The 18683-nt window shown below is 40.9% G+C and overlaps 3 protein-coding genes across 4 annotated transcripts; 2 read left to right on the forward strand and 1 right to left on the reverse strand.

The window, feature by feature from the left end:
- Positions 1 to 217: 217 nt before the first annotated feature.
- On the forward strand, positions 218 to 8670 carry rnf208 (ring finger protein 208). The gene is made up of 2 exons (XM_078271064.1): positions 218 to 984; positions 6039 to 8670. Exon 2 carries the CDS (start codon positions 7110 to 7112, stop codon positions 7887 to 7889), a length of 780 nt encoding a protein of 259 aa, XP_078127190.1. The 5' UTR covers positions 218 to 984; positions 6039 to 7109; the 3' UTR covers positions 7890 to 8670.
- Positions 8671 to 9094: 424 nt separating this feature from the next.
- LOC144531115 (uncharacterized) lies at positions 9095 to 13227 on the reverse strand. 2 transcript variants are annotated; one of them, XM_078271061.1, is made up of 6 exons: positions 12474 to 13227; positions 10712 to 10873; positions 10328 to 10511; positions 10108 to 10190; positions 9828 to 9919; positions 9095 to 9525 (listed from the first exon to the last, which is right to left on the reverse strand). In XM_078271061.1, exons 1-6 carry the CDS (start codon positions 13101 to 13103, stop codon positions 9435 to 9437), a joined length of 1242 nt encoding a protein of 413 aa, XP_078127187.1. In that variant the 5' UTR covers positions 13104 to 13227; the 3' UTR covers positions 9095 to 9434. The 2 variants fall into 2 exon arrangements, with proteins under 2 accessions (XP_078127187.1, XP_078127189.1); XM_078271063.1 differs by having other exon boundaries at positions 10721 to 10873; positions 12474 to 13225.
- A 1495-nt stretch (positions 13228 to 14722) lies between these two features.
- cimip2b (ciliary microtubule inner protein 2B) lies at positions 14723 to 18660 on the forward strand. Its single transcript, XM_078272150.1, has 6 exons — positions 14723 to 15186; positions 15696 to 15904; positions 16741 to 16880; positions 17698 to 17824; positions 18106 to 18318; positions 18450 to 18660. The coding sequence occupies exons 1-6, from the start codon at positions 15107 to 15109 to the stop codon at positions 18542 to 18544; spliced, it is 864 nt and encodes a 287-aa protein (XP_078128276.1). The 5' UTR covers positions 14723 to 15106; the 3' UTR covers positions 18545 to 18660.
- Positions 18661 to 18683: the final 23 nt, after the last annotated feature.

Raw genomic sequence — 18683 nt, forward strand, 5'->3', positions numbered from 1 at the left:
TGTGTCTTTATGTGTGTGTATGCATATGTGTGTTTAGATGTGGGGGGGTTGTTAACATTCCTCATTGGCTGAAATATTTTCTCTGGCAACTAGCAAACGTGATCCTGCCTGCAGAGGCACTGCAGTGTGTGCTGCAGCAAGACAGCAATGAGAGAGAAAGAGAAAGTGTGTGTGTGTGGGAGAGAGAGAGAGAGAGAGAGAGAGAGAGAGAGAGAGAGAGAGAGTAGGGGGTGGGCAGGCAAAACAAACCACATGCATAAGGAGGGAGCCAGAGGCGGTGTGTGTGTGAGTGTGCATGTATGTGTGAAAACACTGCGCATGTGTGACTGTGAGGCGCACTGACTGGAGCAGACGGAGAAGCAGAAAGAGGAGTAATGAACGGCAGCTGAGACAAGAGGAGAGATAACAGCAGAGAAGAGTAAAAGAAGGAGACAAGAGGTTTACCTGAAGACCAGACGAAAGAGACGAGCAGAAAGACAGGAAGGAAGAGAAGAGGGACGTACATGCAGAGAAACACAACGCAGAAGCTCAGGTCACTCCACAGAATAAGCTGAATAATTTGAGAGGCTTAGGAAGCGGGATGGAGAAAGAGAGACCAGAGGGAGACGCTCTGCCCCAGCATGGAAGAGAAGGAGCAGGGGTGGGTGAGTAAAGAACAAAGGTACCAGAGAGGAGAGCAATAGAGGAACGAGGGATGCGGAGCTCGACAAAAGCAGCCCTGGACATGACGCATCCACCTTGTAACAGCTTCCTCCATCTTACATCTCCTCCATGTTTGTCTCCCTTCACTGCTGCTCATTGTTCATCCTGCTAGAATTGAATGGACAAGAGAGAGCATTCTCCCTCTGGTGAGACATCCCCCTGAACAAAGAGACTGAACAGCTTATCTTCACAGAACAGCATCAACAACATCGACAGCAACAACTGGAACAGGAGCGAGGAGGAGAGAAAGGACTGGAACAAGACTAGTGCGTAGGCAGACAGGTGAGGATGAGAAACGGCTTTGCATCTGTTTCATAGCGAAGATAGGTTTTTCTGTGTTGTATGATCTGGATGTTTCAGATCTGCTGAGGTGTGTCTCCTATGTGGGTTTCATACTAATGTTCTTTTCTTTCTAGCCTTATTTGTGCAAGACAGAGGTGATCTTTGCCTTTTGTTACATTAAGCTCGGATTTACATGGTTGTTGCATCATTTGCAGTTGCAGACACACACACACATGGATGCATGAATGGAGACGCACAGATATGCTCACAGACACATACCTGCACGCATACCGTGATGATGTGTGTTTAGGTGTAGATGGTATCTTTAGAGTGTCATGTCTCCAGTGGTTATGACATTTGACAGATCTCTGCACAGACAGACAGTGGGGGCTGGAGGAAGTGGAGGAAGAGGGGGGGGGGATTTGGACAGGGCAGGAACGGCCTGTTCTGTAGCAGTCAGCAGCACTAAGGCATCTCCATGTTTGCCATACATTGGCGCTGCAGTGAGAGTGCTGGGTACACCATGCTGCGATTGCATAACTGCTGCTCCTGAACACACCCCTCCCACATGCTAAAGCCGCTCCATCTCACACGGTCCAAATATTTTGGTCACCTTGCCTCGATATCACCGTCCCTCCGGAGTCTCAGTTCACACAATATCAACAATGTCGTCCACCTTAACCCTGTGCAGGACAGCCTCCTTAAAAGATCAATCAATTCCCTTAATCAATCAAGACACTGTTGTTACTGAAGAGCTGAACATTTGCTGAACCTTTCTGCTCATAAATCTTCTATGAGATCTGTGTAGGCAGAGCGATGATGGTTATGGCTTTTTTACTTTTCTACCTGTGTGCAGCTCTGCTATGTTGCTGTGGGAGATACATAGACGAGAACAAAGAGCACTTGGCTGTAATGAATTGCGAAGCAAAATGGCCGATGTCTGCCATGAATGACAGCAAGCTGAATTATTAAAAGCAACACCTCCCCATATACTCACTAAGCACTTTCAGCCCATGCAAAAAAACATCAGACTGTAGCCTTTGGAATAATTGCATGTAATCACGGCTTAATGGATTGACTGTAAATATAATAAATTAAGCCAAACATTATGTCCTGATCTTAATCCTGGGGAAATATATCTAGATGTACTGAATTCTTGGCATTTTAATTATGTTCGGCATCAACTTACTGTATGTTATATGTGAAAGAAATGATTGTAAGCCAAAGCCCACTAAGAAAAGCATGTCATTAAAAAAGAATATATATTAGGCTGTAACAAACAAATAGTAAACACAAGAAACATTAAAACAAGCAAGACCTGTCATCTGCATTTATACAGTACCACACTTAATACACTTTTCAATTGTATAATATGTCATAGATGCAAATCCTCCTGTGTTTGAATCGTTCCACCATATTTCACTGAATCCCTGCAAGCGCCATGTTTTCCGAGAGAAGCTGCTGCCAGCAAACATACAGTAAATCTGGGGATTTGTCCTCAGATCACGCTAAGGTCATAACATGTTATGTAATCAAAATGCAAACATAATATCTCACGCAGGTCCAAGAAGAGATGTGCAGCGATGGTTTTAACCAGCCGAGGCATGAATGTGGATACACATCTCAACATAGCTGGCATACTTGACATACTGCTGGTATGTGGTGTAGGGGCACAAAGACTGGCGTATCATCCGTTTTGTCCAGGCCAACAGACTGCTCACATGGATAAATAGAGACAGACTGATTTTCATTGAGAGAAAAGAGAGAGAGACAGACAGGCAGGGAGACAGATGATGGGCAGGGTCTTTATGACTCATTCAGAACATGGTGCCCTTCCGCTGCTCTCCGATCTGCACAAGTGGAATTTATCCAGTGTGATCATGAGGACCTGTGTGTGTGTGTGTGTGTGTGTGTGTGTGTGTGTGTGTGTGTGTGTGTGTGTGTGTGTGTGTGTGTGTGTGTGTGTGTGTGTGTGTGAGTGTGAGAGGATAGGAATCTTATTATGTGGAGCTATGTGTTTTTCTCTCTCTTCAGGTGTGTGTCACTGATAGTAGACACATATATAGTAGATATATAAATATTCCTTTTAGACAGTGATATCTGTTTGTTATCTGTTTGTTTGTGTCCATTGGAATGTAAAGGGTGGTGCCTTGTACGTGACAGGGAGTTGTCCTAGGGTGAGAATGTTCTAGGATGTGTGTGTGTGTGTGTGTGTGTGTGTGTGTGTGTGTGTGTGTGTGTGTGTGTGTGTGTGTGTGTGTGTGTGTGTGTGTGTGTGTGTGTGTGTGTGTGTGTGTGTTTAATGCTGTGAGGAATTTGCTGCTGAGACAAACTCCTCGGACATCTCTGTGGTCAGCTCTCCTCTTTCTCTTGCTTGTGATGACGAGGTCAAATGCCTGCCATGATTTCATTAGTGTAATAATTCCTCTGCAGGGAAAGGATCTAGAGCTATGTATACACACATACACACACGCAAACACTCAATGTCAAGACTGTGGGAGAGCTGCAGCACTGCGTTAATATGGTGACTGGGTCAGAGATGAGCTCCTTACATAACTGGAGAGGGCTCCGTCGATTAGGAAGAGGCTGTGCAAAAGCTGGCCCATCAGCAGGCAGCCTGCATCAGTTATCAGCCCTTTTCATAGCACTGTCACTAAATTAGTGGGTAATTTTAGCTGCTTCATCTCCCCCAGGCTCAAGAATCCTCGTGCAGCCTGATTGCTTTGTCAACTCGACCCCTGCCCAGTACCAGGCAGACACAAGTTGTTTATATCCACAAAGTGTGTCTAGACATATAATATCTGTCAGAAGTGGAGCTGATTTTTAAAATCAATAGCCCAATTGATACCAGATTTGTGAGGCCAATACCACTATGATTTTATCGGGGGATTTTATGTTTTTTTTCTTTTTCTTTTTCATAGATCCCTTATAAGAATTTGTACTCTGCAGTTGATGTAAAAGTAATCTTTGTAAACATGTGTCTGCATATGAACGCAGAATCTGTAGGCAATGGGAGGTTTTTGGTATCAGAAGCGTTCTGGCTTTTGTTTGTAGTCCGTTTGTAGTCCGATTAGTATTGAATCGTTAGACAATAAGTAGACAAGCAGATAAGTTCCGAGATTAATGTAAGGGCAACATTGTTTCTACATTGTTTTGTGTATATATGTGATATATATATATATATATATATATATTATTCCGGCAGATTTATTGGTCTAGCTCTAATTCAAACTATCGTATTTGGTAGTTTGAGTTCAATTCAGGCCTAAATTCACACCTTTATAGAGCTGGGAAACATCCATATGATATCATATAATATCATGTAGGGTTTCATTTAAAATAGTTGATGCTGATATTATGTCTGAGTTTAGGTACTAATACCAACATTTTTTTTTATGTTTTTCTATATAATATATATATATAAACATTTTTATTATATATTATTATTATTATTATATTAAATTTTTTTAAACAAATTTTAATATTTTTTCTTCTTGCTGTTAATACCTGTAAGGCCATCATATACACATTTATGATGATTGAGTCTTTTTGCATAATTATCTTCTAAAAGCCCCCCCGAAATATAACACCATCTTTATCAAACATGTATGAAAGCACACTGCGTGTGCAAGAGGATGAGAAAAAAACAGAGGCTATTTTGGGAGAAGTGTTGTAGCACTGCAGTGCTGGAGGAACACATTTGGTGAGATTGTGAGTAATCTGGCTAACAGCTCTTTGTGTTCAAGTGTTGGGTGTAGAAATACTGTATACTGTATCAACCGATTCATTGAGAATAGAATAAAGGGGAGAATTAAATGTCTGCCTGCTTGCACAATGTGGCTCACAGCATCACATGGACGAAATGGGCTGAAGCACTTCTGGCTGTTAGGTACATCTCTCTCATTCGGTGTGAATCTTCAGCATGGGTTGGGGGCAGGAAAGCACTGAGTATAGATAAACAAACCATGAATAGAAACCAGGACCAGCGCTGTGCTCCCTCCCCTCTCTCTTTCTTTCTCTCTCTCTCTCTCTCTCTTCTTCGCCATCTAGGTCACCTCCTCTGCACATTTTTTTTCTCTCTCTAATGAATCATCACTGTTGACAGCCGTGAAGAGAATGAAAGATGTGTCATCCTCCCTCCTCTGCTGGTTGAGCTAAAAAGCTTCATCCATACACTTGTTATTTTTCCTAAACCCACATACAGTTTGATGACACAAACCCTCCATGCAGCATGTAACCTGTTCCCACGCATGTTAGAGTCTAACTAATGCAACTCACAAGATGTGACAGAGCACTGACAGGAAGCATGACAAGGGCAGGAAGCAACATGTGTCAAAATCTCCTGCTCTGACCAAACAATGTGACAGGCTTTGGCTTTTAATTACATGTCAATTGCATTTACTGTTTTTGTGCAGCACTGTTTACCTTCTGTTAACGAGATAAACACATTTTTACTAACATTGACTATTTTGGGTGTTACCTTTTCACACCACTCATAGATTGGCACATAAAATCTCAGGGGTACACTTGTACTCATGAGCTCAGTATTTCTGCAATCCTGCTTAAGTGTGCAGTCCAATACAACAGCCCAATCAATTATCAACATAATCTTCCAACTTTGTAGCACTCCAATTGTGTTGTGTGTAGTCAAAGGAAAAGGCGAACCCCAGAGCATGTGGCAACACAATAATGTCGTCACTCTTTTCAGAAACATACCTTGGCCGAGGCCAGGATGCAAAGGTGACATCAGATATCAGATAAACATAAAGAAACTGATCTTCATACAGCTACAGTAGATCCTATCTAAGTTCAAAAACATTCCAATCAATAGCGCACAGAAAGGTTGGAGAATAGGTCAAAGTGAAACTAATATCTCACAGTTATAATTCTTTCTATTAAGACACAATGAAAATGGCATACACCTATACCTTTCTAAAATTAATAAAACTTGTATTTGTGAGAAGCTGACCCTGTCTTTCCCTATTGTATTCATTTACATTCCATCAAATAAATCTAACATTGTGTTTTTATAAATCTCTTTACTGTTTTCACAGGTAGATGGACCAAAGGAATCCTGAGAACACATTATGAGTCTGAGTCACTGAAAAAGAGGAGACAAGCACACAGAGGCACCCCTTCAGACTGTTATCACTTCTTCTACTCAGTTGGGAGGACTGTCTGAAAGTACAAACTCCCACCTCTGAGGAATTCAGGAGCCTTGGAGCTTGAAGGAGTCATTCCAACAACTTTCTGGAACATTATAGGACACCTCCTAAAAAAAGACCTCCTCCCTGTTTCTTATCAACAAGCCACTGAGAGGCTCACACAGGGTCACCAGACCAAACTGGTCTAAGAGCACAGAGAAAGACTGGAGGTTATTCTTTCTTTCTCACACACTCAAGTCAGTGTGTAACAGCACCCGCAGCCAAAAACAGGAAGTTAAGCGGGTGTTTAAGCTAGAACCACGTGTAAAGGCTAGTTTGAAATGGCAAGAGTTTCCTTGGCAGGCCACAGGATATAGTTTAAGACAATACCTCTTGGCCCTTTCTGAACTGTCTGAACTCAATCCCCTCACGCTGTGAAAGCAGAAATCCACCAACCTGTACTGTATGTATATATGTGAGCATCTGTGTGCATATGAGATTATGTATTAGTGTCATCAGTGAGAGAGAACATGTGCTTGTGCTTGAGTACTAACTGTCCTTGTGTGTGAATATATGTTTCTGCAAATAGCCATCAGAGACAGCACAGGAACATCAGCATAAGTGAGTAAAAACAACAAAAAACTACCTTTAAGTAATCAACACTGGTCAGATACTGTAAGCTGGACTGTTAAATCATCTGTCCATATCAGCGGTGACAGAGTAAGAGCTGCAGATTGAGGTGCTCTGGCTGAGCTCTTCTATCTGTCTTCTCCTCATAAAGACTCAGGCTGACAGCAGCGCCCACCAGGCGGGGGATCTCTGAGGGAAACATGGAGGCAACCATCCGTCCCCATGTCCCCTCGAATGGCTGACTTCAAAAAAAGAGCCTAATTTTTTTTCCCCTTGCCCAGAACCAGGCAGAGGTGTTCAGCGCTGATTAGAGCCACAACCCCTCTCTCTTCCACCTCAAAAAACGTGCGGATGTCCTGCCTCAGGCGTCAGCCCGTCACCATCCCCATGGACACCGTTAAGATCATCCAGTCAGAGAAGTTCCCCAGAGAGTGCCCTGTGCCCGCCACCCAGCCGCGCTATGCCCCACCCCCCAGAGTGGCGTGGGACGGCGGAGGTGAAGGCGAAATCATTGTCAACCAGGCCTGTAGCGACCTGGCCCTGGAGATTACAGGGTCTCCCAGGCCAATGGTGTCCCCCTCGGCCCCCGTGATACGCAGGGAGCAGAGCTTCCTAGCGCAGCGCAAAACCAGTGCCAACGAAATCTGCTACCACCAGTTCCATTACAAGATGGAAGACGTCATAGTCAACCAGTACGTGCTGCGGCCCTCATCCACCTCCTCCTCCACTTCCTCCTCCTCTTCCTCCTCGGGACCCGTCATGCCCTGCGAGCCCTTGGACTGCCCCACCTGCGGTCACACCTACAACTTTGCCGGCAAGCGTCCACGCATCCTCTCCTGCCTGCACTCGGTGTGTGAGGAGTGCCTGCAGATCCTCTACGAGTCCTGTCCCAAGTACAAGTTCATCTCCTGCCCCACGTGCAGGCGCGAGACAGTGCTGTTCACAGACTATGGGCTGGCTGCCCTGGCCATCAACACCAGCATCCTGAGCCGCCTGCCCTCTGACCCCAACGGGCCCGTGCAGTGGGGCGGGGACGCCGACCGCAGCTGCTACCAGACTGTGCGCCAATACTGCCAGTCAGCCTGCACCTGCCAGATCGCCAACCCCTTGTCCTCCTGTGGCATCATGTAGACAAGGGGGGACACTGCAGGCATGACTCGACGCTGGCCCCCCCTCCACCACTCTTTTCATCTATAAGCTCTACCCTTTCTGCCAATCCCCTCTCTCACAAACACATTCAGTAAATAAATTCCTCCACAGATGTTATCTCTATATATTTAATAGCACAGATGGATGCTATGTGGGACTAATGGATGCGTATGGTTCAAGAAATAGTAAATAAATGTATTTTATGTATGGACTGGAATCCTATTCACCCTCTCTCATTTGGTTGGACGTGTTTGTCATTGACATATCTTTACGTGGGAATGCCAGGGGAGGTTCATCCCCCCAACCTAGGTGAATAAAGATTAAATAAATGATAACATTAACTGTGTGGCCTGCACTTGATATCTGTCAAGCTACAGAAAGGATTTGGCTGCAGAATTATGGCTTTCCTATTTGTTCTTTAGACTAGTGCACTATGAAGCTGGATCCATTGATGTTTTGCCTTAAATAAGGGGATAGTTAAAGGATTATGGTATTTTCTTATGGGTTTTCTGCACGGTTTAAGAGGGTTTAAATGGTTTTGTAAAATCTGCTTGAAATGTACCAAAAACCACGAGGGCAATCCCTTAATTTACACCCTATTTTTTGCGATTAAAATGAAAATTCCGAAATGGTTTTGATGCTTCAAAAATTAAGGTTATTTTCAAGTACAGTCAGCAATGTTTTTCATGGTATTTGGTATTTTATCCTTTACAAAACCCTTTTTTCATGCAGAATACCCCCCATTAAAAATCCCTTAATATAACTCATGGATTTATGCATTCATCTTTATCTACTCCAAACTGACACAATTAGATGATTAATTGATTAGTCAATCAACGGAAAATGTATCATCAGGAACTTTGATAAGTAAGTAAATGTTTAAGTCATTTATGAAGTAAAAATTCACAGAAAACACTTGATCTTGTGATTATAATTGGGTTTTGAACTGTTGGTCAGACAAAACAAGCTATTTGAAGATTTGGAAACTTGGGACTTAGGCATTTTTCAGGCAGTATTGGACATTTTATGGCCTACATAATGTAATTACTAAGATGTTATTAGAAATCCTATGTGGTGCAGTAATAACAGATTGTTCTTCCATAGATATACAGCATGATGGATATGAAGCATATGTCTCTTATGTTGCAGATGTACACCAAAACAAAATGAATAAGACTTTTAGAGAGTTATATTAACAATTTATTACATTTATAGTGTAATATACTGTACAGTGCATACCAATATTCTTTACCAATTTGCAGCTTATTACAAATACAAGTTTGATGTTTGTAAAAATCAAGCTTTGTAGTGCTTTGACATTACATGACAGTGAAATTCCACAGTTTCACAGAAAATCATATTATTTATAAGTATAAAAATAAAGGCAGGTATACAACAAATAAATAAACATGGCAGATTGCTACATCACATGACTGAACAGGAAGTCAGTTTGAAAACAGCGACAGTGTTTAGACATTTAAAGGAAAGCTTCCTCCTCTTCAGAACTGAAACTAAAATGTCCAAACATCATGACACAGGCAGAGTTTTCCTACTCCTCCTGAACAGCTGGCTCACCTGTCGTCGGGTCGAGTTTTTCTCAGATGAATGCATCTGTTGACTGTACAGAATAATAATTAATTGAACAGAACTGAAGCACACCATTGGGGAAAGCTGGAAGCAACATGTAAGCTAAGTTTCATGAAAAAATGGACAAAATGTTCAGGAGGAACAGAAGCACAGACTGAAAATCCACTCCCGCCAAAAGCCTCTGCATCTACTGTGCATTAGCTCTGGACCACTGCGTCAGTGTGGCCGGCTGCCATGTTGGAGCACCACACACATTTCCTCAGAGTATTATGCATCATATGAGATTAATAACACTGCCCCTTAGAGGTTACAGCTATAAATGCAAACTCTTACCCCTTTGTATCTCCCACTCCAGCTCTTGTCAAAGACCCAAATTTTAACTTCCAGTTCCTGTTAGTTTTACTCATCTCCTTTTTTTCATTCACCTGAAAAGACGCAATAAAATATTTGTAGGACAAAATAATAGAACATTATGAAGAAAAATAACATATTTCTTATAAAACTCACTATAACAATGCAAATGACATAATGAATTCATTTGATTCTTTAGCTGTGTTTATTAGTTACAGTACAAATGATGTGTTTATGTGTGTTGTATTTGATTGTATTCTACCTGACTTTCATGGCCTGCCTCTACCTTCTCCAGCAGGTCATCTGTACTCGGATGCTGCCCTCTGCAGTCTGCATTCAACCTTCCTGCACCAAGCGCACACACACACACACACACACACACACACACACACACACACACACACACACACACACAATATATTGAATATACAAAACCACAAAAGCTGAATATGGTAGATGGTAGGAAATAGACTAAAACTTACTAAATTGCAATGTTGTAATATTTGTGTCTGAAGCTGATCTCTGTCGAAAATGTCTGTAAGGATAATCTTTACTCTGCTGGCGTTCATTGGAACTGTGCTCTGCACTTTCTGTATTTTCAGGAATCTGACAAGAAGACAGGGCCTCCTCAGCAGCTTTAGAGTCACTCTGACAGATGTCGAGAGCCTTAAAAGAGAGTCAAGTGATGTGGAAAACACATTATCATGGTTTAATTCATATTACAGTAACCCTCAGGCTGCAAGGAAACATCTGGTCAACGTCAGCAGCTTTGACAAGATCATGTCATGTTTATAAACCCAGTGCGTTGTGAAAACTGACAACCTTTTAATTGCCTTGCAAAGATGTAGGTACATGAATGTCTTCACCTGGCTCACCTTCATGTCTTGATGCTCCCACTGGGCATCAATCTCCATCTGTAACGCTCGGCTGTGCATCTGTTTTCCGGCAATTTCTTCTAATATTTGGCACACCTGCTCCAAGTAGCAGAGCCCAGGACTCAGTCCATTCCTGTCTTTCTCACCAAGGTCCTGCACAGATCAAAAGACGTATCTTGTAGGATACAAGAGCTATACAATATATACAAGTTTAGTCAACTTGAAAGTTTTTTCTTCACTGCTGTTCTTTAAACACTCTTTCTATGGATGGAGATGTCGGTCAGAGGACAGAGGACACAAACATTCATGTCTCCCTCGGGATGAATTGCAATAATTTGGGTGATTTTGTTTAGCGTTGATTAGCAAATCATGAAATAGTGAAAGAATACATCACAGTCCAAGTTGTCTTTAAATTGAATGTTTTGTCAGACCAACAGTCCAGATTTGAAAGATATTCAATTTATAAATATAATCAATATAGTTTGTGTTGATTGACCAACTTCAGCACTCACTAGAGTTGAATAGAAAATAATAGAACATAATTAAGTAGATATAGATTAGTAATGTATCAATACCATTTCATAATATAATTAAAACATGTAATTAGACTGACAATAGCTATTGTATGAGAGTTTGATATTTATAACATCAGGATATAAACCTAAGCCATGTAATTAAGTTGATCTTTGAACAACAGAAATCCTCAGCCTGTTTAGTCAGAACCTCCAGATTTGTCTGACAGACTGATTGCTTCTCATTTACTACTAATACATGTTTGCATACAGTATCACATGTACATGTACTTTTGAACAAAATAATGAAAGTGCAATTTCATTTAATATACTGTATAATTGGGTAATTATGTCTTCGTGACATTATACATAGCTTCTTGGTGTTGCATTCATCAAAGCCTGTAAACTCTGGCCATCATACAAGGAAACAGAGTGTACACACACACACACACACACACACACACACACACACACACACACACACACAGACTAAAACACATGGAGGATTTAATTAGATACAAACGGTACAGTTAATCCTGTTGTTTCAACACCTCTGTGTGCTGTCAGCATGAACTAATTTTCACACTGAGCACAATAACTCATTATCATTGTTGCTCAGCTTCCCTCACACGTCTCCTTCCATTCCTGTCATGCCGGTGGGTTTAAAATCACCTGGGCAGACTGGTTTATAATCCCTCGCACCGCAGACAGACTTGTGACAGGTTGCGTGCTTGAAAGAGATCCTGTGTGAGTCACGACATGCCTGTCCTACTTTAAATTTGAGAGCAACTTGGTGAATGTGTGTTGCAACCCTTTAACTATGGTAAACACACACCTTTTTACACTTCTGGGACTTTCTTTCAGGATTTCTTTTTACATTTACAAGCCTGTGCTGTGCAAGACCATGCATGTTACAGTGAAACTGACGTAATCCTGAAACTATTATATTGTTTTAACAATGAATGCAATAGTTTGACAGACAATTAATGGAAACTATTTTGATCATTAAGTCATTTTTCATGTAAAACAATTTCATAGTTCCAGTTTAACAAATGTGAAGATTTTGTAATTTTACATGATAATAGTACATTATACTTTACTTAAGTAATATTTTCAATACAGGACTTTTACTTGTAACAGAGTATGTTGACTGCGTGGTATTACAGTAGTACTTTTGCCTAAGGAACTAAAGACTTCTTCCACCACTGCAGTTTGGTTTGGGACATGAACAGTTATCTCACCTCTGCTCTTTTCTGAGCCAGCTGCTTAACACAACTCATAGACATCGGCCTCATTTCTGACATCTGCCTCGTGGACACTGATGGGTTAACTGTCCTCCTCCTTAGGCTAAAACTCTCTGACCTTTGACCTCTCACTAAGTCCAAAGTGTGCCGTTTGGGTAAAAAAGATGCTCGAGGTGGCCGCCTGAGCATCCCATCCACTGTAAGGGGCTCTCGGTTATTCTTTAGACATTTCGAATCAGTCTTTTGTAGTGCTAGCTCCACTTTTAAGTGCAAGGCTGTGGAGTCCTCCTGAGCTCTGTTGGGACAGAGGTGCGGGGAGAAGGAGGAAGACACGGGAGACTGTGATGTTAAGGCTGGAGTGAGTCCATCACCTTCTGTTTCTGGTGCAAATGTGTCCTTTTCTGCATTATCTATAAAGACAGAGGAGAGTGTAGCAGGAAAGGACGTAACAGAGCTGGCTGTCTCCACTCCAGAGTCCTCCGAATCTGTGCGCAGGTTTGTCCCCAAGTCGGAGGAAGGTGTAGGAGGATCTTTATCGTTATTTCCAAGCCATGCTGAGTCCAAACACTGGTCTTCTTTAGTCACCCAAGCCTCCATGAGGTTTCCAAAGCTCCTGTATAGATTCATCTCCCCTTTGACCCTCACAGCTCTGCTTCTGTACTGCAACAGGAACAAGACACCAGTTTAGACAGCCTACGCAGCCGTTAGCTGAGGTGATCTGGTGAAGTAGAATTCAAAACATCCCCTCTGATCCGCCTCTATTCCTTCACCACACCTCTCCCCATCATTTGTCCTGTCACAGCGCAGAGCTGCATGTTCATACGAGCTCCTTCCTTTCTCTAAATCCTGGGAAAAGAGTGACTCATTTGCACTGTTATTTGAAATGTTTGATTTGTCCCCATACCTGTAAGAAATCCAAGACATAACAAGTACAAGCCATGAAATGGACACACAGATTTAACCTGTGAATTCAGAGACAGTAGAATTAAAGAAGATATAACCTTCAGTTATATAGTGCTTTTCAGAAACAGAGGCGGTCTAAAGGGAGTAAAAACAAAGGAATACTGAGATGTAAAATGACAACAAGTCTCAGAACTGCCATTAAAAGGATTCCCACAACTTTAGACCTCTACAGGCCTTAACATAACCAATGCATTCACGAGTGTAAAGAATATGAGTGTGAGAATATGAGAAGGGTAACATGATATGTTAAAATTCCTCAATGGAAATGAAGCATTATGGTATGTGTGTGACGCTGAAAACCGTAAACGAGACTGTTTCGTATATTTCAAACGTCGCAGATTTATCTGTCAGCGCAGGAATGTGTAGAGTGGACACTCCTGTCTGCAGATATGATCTACATTCCCCAGCTGTACATTGGCAGCATCTCGACAAACACACCGGATCGTTCACAATCCTGGAAACACAAGAGTTATTTTGAGTCAGTACCAGTCCTGATGAATGTTAACTATTTTACTTATTTTTTTCTCTCATTTTTTCAGTATTTTTTTATAAACAGATCTAATAAATCCCTGCTCATACAGTTGCACACCCACCCACTATTATTCTACCTGTGATACAAACAAACTAAACAACTAAAATGATTTTTATCATTGATTTATGATAGATAGGATGGGTCAGATGTTTGCAAGTCTTATACATTACACACATGCTCGTGTCAAAGCTACAATTGAGGACACTGAGGTCATTGTCTGTGTATTTTTTAATTCTACAGTTAAAATAAATAAACAACATATAGTTGATGTTTTAAGATGGTTTTTAGAATTAATCTCACTACTTTTAAGCAAATACATAAATAGATCAATAAAGTGGCGAGTATTGTTACACAGAATTCTATTGCTGGCAGGGTGAAGGCTTTGAAACGGCCTTAAAGAAACCTTAAAGAAATTACATTTAAAGAAAATCCTATTAAAAAGTTACCTGAATAAATGATAATAATAATAAAAAATATATATAATGAGTATTATTATTATATATATATATATATATATATATATATATAATTCTTTTTTTTTGTCAGTGACTTCAGTATTTCTAAAATCCTATTTTGAATTCCCTTATGTACATTGGTCACTGTAAACATTCCTCCTCTACACTGTTAGAAAGAAACCACGTGAAGTCGCTAGGGGGCGTCGTTGAGCATTTCTCAAGAATTTCTATTTATGTATTAAAAAGTCGCAATAACAAACCCTACTCCATTTTTAAAACTGTAATGACATCCGGAAAATACAACAGTAGGGTATGGTGATGTTGTTTAGTGCGTAGCCAGTCTGTCACACGTTACTAAAAGCTGAGAACGGCGACTCTGATAGTTCGAGGAGGAAATGTAGGACGCTGCAGGCAACAACTCAGTAGTACTGCAATATTTGACACAAAGGGGAAATTAAAATAGGCCAATAAGTGATGAGAGAATGACAGCAGAACAGTTACTGATATGTTCAAATAATCCCTAAATTAAAGTTCTGTAAAGTTCTCTACTCTAATAGTATAGAAAACAATAATATTTTTGTCCTGGCAGGAAATGTTTCGGTGCACGCGTCAGTTTGTATGTGCCTGATTCTCTGTAGCAACCAGTAAACACGCCGCACAGGAGAGAGACCTGCTTCAGCATGAACAGGACCAACATGGATAAATACGCCCCTAAATTCAGCAAAGTTCTGATGACACCTGATCCACATTATGTACCGGGGTAAGTGCATCCTGAACCGAGATTCGGTAAGAGATAACCATGACTTTAAAATACTAAAGATAAAATAATATATGTATTATGACTGCGGTGAGTTTTATGGCTGCGAGGCTCCTTACTACTGTTATATTATTACGATTCATGGGACAACATGTCAAATATAATGCAATGTGAAATGATAATACATTTATTTTATTTATTTATTTATTTATTCAAGTTTTGTCCGAGTAGAAAATCTAGGCTGTATGGTATTTTGCAGCCTTATTTGTTACAGTATGTACTGCATTACTGAGTAAGGTGTTCCTTTTAATTTGTCCACAAATAAAAAGAGGATTTCTTCTCTACATCCTACTGATTGCTTCAGAATTTGTGTTGAATCAGTTAAATTGACAGTCTAAATGTAGCCTACTTAAATGACATCATATTGTTTCCAATTGAAAAGCTGTTACTGAGGGACAATAGATGCTATAGTTTTGAGGTTGTGTTTACCCCACACTCCCTGTTGTGGTCAGGTATACAGGGTATTGCCCCCAGCTCAAGTACAATATGGGGAAGTCTTACGGCCAGCTCACAGCCGAGCTGCTGACCAGTCCTGAGGTGAAACACTCTAATCGTCTGGTCCTCCACACGGGTCACGTCCCCTCCACAGAGTCTGACGCCGGTCTGACACTGAGAAGCATCCCTGACAGTAACTTGAAGAAGATGATACCTGGATATACCGGTAGGTATCACATACTAACACACAGGGTCAACAAAGTAACTGAACACCTCATGGAAAATGATTTCATACTGGGGACAACATTTGGTACCATTTACATGAACAAGATGTTAATGACCTGATGTAAAATAACTAAATGGGAATGAGCAGTATGTGTCTATTAGTTATAATTGAAATCTGGCAATATACTTTTAAATATGTGAGTTTTCACAGCACAACAACATGAGACTACAAGAATGATGAGAATAATCTGTGTCCAACTGCTAAATTATTAAGTATAAACGACCGGTTATGTGGAACAGTGTTGAAAATCAAGATAACGTGCACCAAACTGTTTGCAGTGGTGGTTTTTCAGTCTTTTTACATTTTCTTTTTACATTTACATTGCTTTTTTAAACTCTATGGAAGCATTTGGCTGGAAAATTCCACACATTCTTGCAGAGCATTTTAAAGGGTCAGTTCACCCAAATTACAGAATTAAAAACCTTCAGCCATTCAGATTGCTTTGGTTTTATTTGCTCTGTGAATCAACAGCATATTCCTCTTTGATAGCTTTCTAAAAACAATGTCCCAGTCACTCTGGATAATCCACAGCACTGTTTTATTGGAAACACTTGCCACGTGCCAAAGAAAAAGTCCCTTTGAAAACTCTTCACATTGTGATCTGTAGATTATCCAGAGTATAGTTACAGGGACGCTGTTTCTGGAAAGGGATGTTTGTGTTAACCTTTTAAATAGAACAGAAGAGCAAGGAGGCAGAAAAAGAGAAATATCTCAAAAACTGAGCGAATAAAACCAAAACTGAACCAATCCTTTACCGTCACTTGTTGCTGTTTTAGGCTTCATTCCAAAAAGTCAGAACTACTTTGCCTGCAGCTACGCTGAAACATCTCGTAGAGCGCTATCTGAGTTTTATCAGGACCAACGGCAATCAACACACCTGGCAGATGTTGTCAACTACACCAACCAACAGTTTGAAGTAACTTTCTCTCTCTTACACACATACACATGCTCTGGCTGTACCACTCTCTCTCCCACTCTATTGCCCCCAAACACAAGCATGTTAACATGGCAACTGTGAATAGGTTCACTCTTGTTTAATTATCCATAGTGGAACTCTGCACTGTAATGTAATCCCCCTGAAAAAGACTGAGAGGCAGATTCACCACCACAGATTCAGCAGTTATGTCTCTGAGATTCAGATAAATTACCCTTTTAAGATTAAAGCCATAGTGCGTAGTTTCTGTCGCCCCCATGGGGAATTCTAAGTAATGACAACAAAACTGTTGGCGCGTCCACATGATACAAGCCTTACGTGATCGTGATCGCGCACCACCCCCACCCCTCCTCCGAGGACACGGAGGATTAAAAAAAAAACATGACAGACTCTTCAGAAGAGGTCATTATCTTTACTTGAGCTTCTGCGCGGGAAAGTCACCGGATGACACAATCTTCTGAACATAGTTATACTGAGAAATACAGAGAGTTACGTGGAGCTGATAGTCTTAATTAGCTTTGTAGCAACTCATTTGGCAATGGCTTATTTATTAACGTGTATTAATATCAAAAAGTTACGCACTAAAGCTTTAATAAGAAGGGATTATCAGCAGTGTAATCAATTTTCTTATGGCACACGTTTTCATTCACTTGCACTTAGTAAGTGATGTAATTTTTACTGCAATAGGTTTACATTAAACCTGTGTTTATTTGTATTATATTTTGTTATGTAGAATCTTTGTGCGAATGATCTCTGAGTCATGTATTTTTTAATGGTTCTCTGTTATCTTTTGGCCCAGAGACCAAGACCCCCCTTGACAGCAATCTCCAACAAAGTGATCACCTACAGGCCCTTGAAGTCCTTCACCCCCACTGAAAACCCGTACTTCATGGATGATGATAACCCGCACAAGTACTTTATCTCAGGTACAACAGAGAACTTTAACAGTTGTTTCCAGTAAAATGACTTAGGCCTTAAACCTGCAATAAACCTGCTAGATATCTGACTTTACTAGCCAGATACTGTTAACTGTCTGTCTGCTATTTAGTGCTGAGCAGGCAGCGTACAGTGGTTCTTAGAGGCTGGAAATGCAACTGTGCGGACAGCAAAAACATAGTGATACTGGCTTTTATTCTTTTTCCTCTGCATAAAATGCCAAATAATTCCTACAAAACTCCAGCAGCTCACTGAGTGATGTATTTTATAGGTTTTACAGGACATGTGCCAAAATCTCGTTTCCTAATTGGCAAAGGTTTCCCCATCACTACCAACCAGGCACTAATCCAGTTTGGGAAGCAGCAGCAGACTGACCCCATGTCCCAGGTCATCCCAGCGAGGAAGGAAAGTACAATAACTCCCATGCCCACTATCTATCCATCAAACAGAGGTGTAGTGCCATCATTTACAGGACACATCCCAGGTCAGTGTCAGTGTTAGCAACACATTTCACACTACAAGGCCTTGTGGTCTGCTATTTTATAAAAGTTACTGAATTATAATTTATCAATTAAAATCAAGTTCAAGAATGTCTAACTCTACACCATCCCATAGGATACCAGTTCATGTATGGACAAACCTTTGGCCAACTTTCCCAGAATGCATTGGAAAAGAGCGGCATCAAGAGGATCCTTCAGTCAAAGTCATAAAACCATCATACTTCAATGAAATGATAACTGGCAAGATAAAGTTGTGATACGATTCAAAACTTATCAGGAAGTCCTCACATTTCCATTAAAATAAATTGTGCTGGATTGCAAAAATATGTGGCACATAGATACACATTTG

Source organism: Sander vitreus, chromosome 16, assembly GCF_031162955.1.
Source record: "Sander vitreus isolate 19-12246 chromosome 16, sanVit1, whole genome shotgun sequence".
NCBI classification, from domain to species: domain Eukaryota; kingdom Metazoa; phylum Chordata; class Actinopteri; order Perciformes; family Percidae; genus Sander; species Sander vitreus.

Coding starts and splice junctions, on each gene's coding strand:
- rnf208 (XM_078271064.1), top strand. CDS start 7,110: ATGTCCTGCCTCAGGCGTCAGCCCGTCACCATCCCCATGGACACCGTT.
- cimip2b (XM_078272150.1), top strand. CDS start 15,107: ATGAACAGGACCAACATGGATAAATACGCCCCTAAATTCAGCAAAGTT. Junction 15,905..16,740: donor GATGATACCTGGATATACCG/GTAGGTATCACA, acceptor TTGCTGTTTTAG/GCTTCATTCCAAAAAGTCAG. Junction 17,825..18,105: donor GCACAAGTACTTTATCTCAG/GTACAACAGAGA, acceptor TGTATTTTATAG/GTTTTACAGGACATGTGCCA.
- LOC144531115 (XM_078271061.1), bottom strand. CDS start 13,103: ATGAATCTATACAGGAGCTTTGGAAACCTCATGGAGGCTTGGGTGACT. Junction 10,512..10,711: donor AAGACATGAAGGTGAGCCAG/GTGAAGACATTC, acceptor CTCTCTTTTAAG/GCTCTCGACATCTGTCAGAG. Junction 9,526..9,827: donor GGAGTGGGAGATACAAAGGG/GTAAGAGTTTGC, acceptor TATTCTGTACAG/TCAACAGATGCATTCATCTG.